Genomic DNA, 1,119 nt, shown 5'->3' on the forward strand with positions numbered 1-1,119 from the left:
GAAAGTTGAGGAGAGAGAGGAGAGTAAAGGAGAGAGGAGAGAAGAGGGTGAGGAGAGAGGAGAGAAGAGGAGAGAGGAAGAGGGAGAGGAGAGGAGAGGAGATGAGAGAGGAGACAGGATGGAAGAGGAGAGAGGAGTGTAGAGGAAAGAGGAGGATGAGAGGAGAGGAGAGGAGAAAGGAGAGAGGAGAGTAGAGAAGAGATTTCATATCAAATTAATCATTAATCAATAATATCAGGAGAATGAATCAGGTTTGATATTCAACTTTAATATCATCACAGATCTAGTGAATTTATTCATATTCTAGGAGCATAACAAGAACACATACCTGAGAATGTGGAGGTGAAGTTAATGGAGATCTTCACGTTTCCCTTTTCAGTCAGCGTGCACGTCCACTTCCTGTTGTTGTCCTCCCTCAGGAGTGTCACAGTCAGAGTGATGTCACAGGGAGAATGCTGTGTGACCTGGACATTAGTACCTGTTTCAGGCACCCAGCTGAGACTAACTCCTGAGTTGCACCTTCCATGTCCCTCATAGGTGAGCAGAGAACACCGTAACGTCATATCTACATTAGACTTCAGATCTGTCACTGGTGGGGTAGAGGAGACTGAGAAAGAGACAAAGGTATACAGTACTTGTTGGCTGTTTTCACATAGCATATGATAATTAACAACACACTTGTACACAGTGACATTTAAACAGTAATACTCACTAGTTAAAACAGACAGAAGAACATGAGCATCCTCTCCATGTTGTGGTCCAGTCTCTGGAAGGTATTGTCGACAAGTGTAGAATCCAGCATCCTCAGCTCTGACATCACTAACATGTAGAGAACAGTCAGACCCTAAACTCAGTCTGTCAGCCATGTTGTTCAGTTGTGGTTGTTCTATCACCTTCCCTAGACTGACTAGTTCAATGGCAGTTCCATCTCTGTCATAGATCCATATAGTTGAGGAACAGTCTGGATAAACCACATTGTTACACGGCAGACTGACATCATCTCCCTCTCTGGAGAACATAGAGAGAGTTTCTCCACTGACACCTGACAAGAACATAATATCAGGTCATTATTTTGAATACAGATTAGAATAGAGATGGCGACCATTAATATACTTAAAA

At 43.0% G+C, this 1,119-nt stretch overlaps 1 protein-coding gene across 1 annotated transcript in view; it reads right to left on the bottom strand.

Moving 5' to 3' along the window:
- The window catches only part of LOC112078690 (uncharacterized), a 3,598-nt gene extending 2,545 nt beyond the window's left edge, over nt 1-1,053 (bottom strand). The window contains exons 1-2 of the mRNA XM_024144839.2: nt 713-1,053; nt 329-607 (exon numbers count right to left, since the gene is read on the bottom strand). Of these exons, the coding sequence (XP_024000607.2) occupies nt 329-607; nt 713-1,019 (586 nt within the window). The 5' untranslated portion in view covers nt 1,020-1,053. The remainder of the gene's footprint in view (nt 1-328; nt 608-712) is intronic.
- Nucleotides 1,054-1,119: the final 66 nt, after the last annotated feature.

This window comes from Salvelinus sp. IW2-2015, unplaced genomic scaffold (assembly GCF_002910315.2).
Source record: "Salvelinus sp. IW2-2015 unplaced genomic scaffold, ASM291031v2 Un_scaffold6082, whole genome shotgun sequence".
NCBI classification, from domain to species: domain Eukaryota; kingdom Metazoa; phylum Chordata; class Actinopteri; order Salmoniformes; family Salmonidae; genus Salvelinus; species Salvelinus sp. IW2-2015.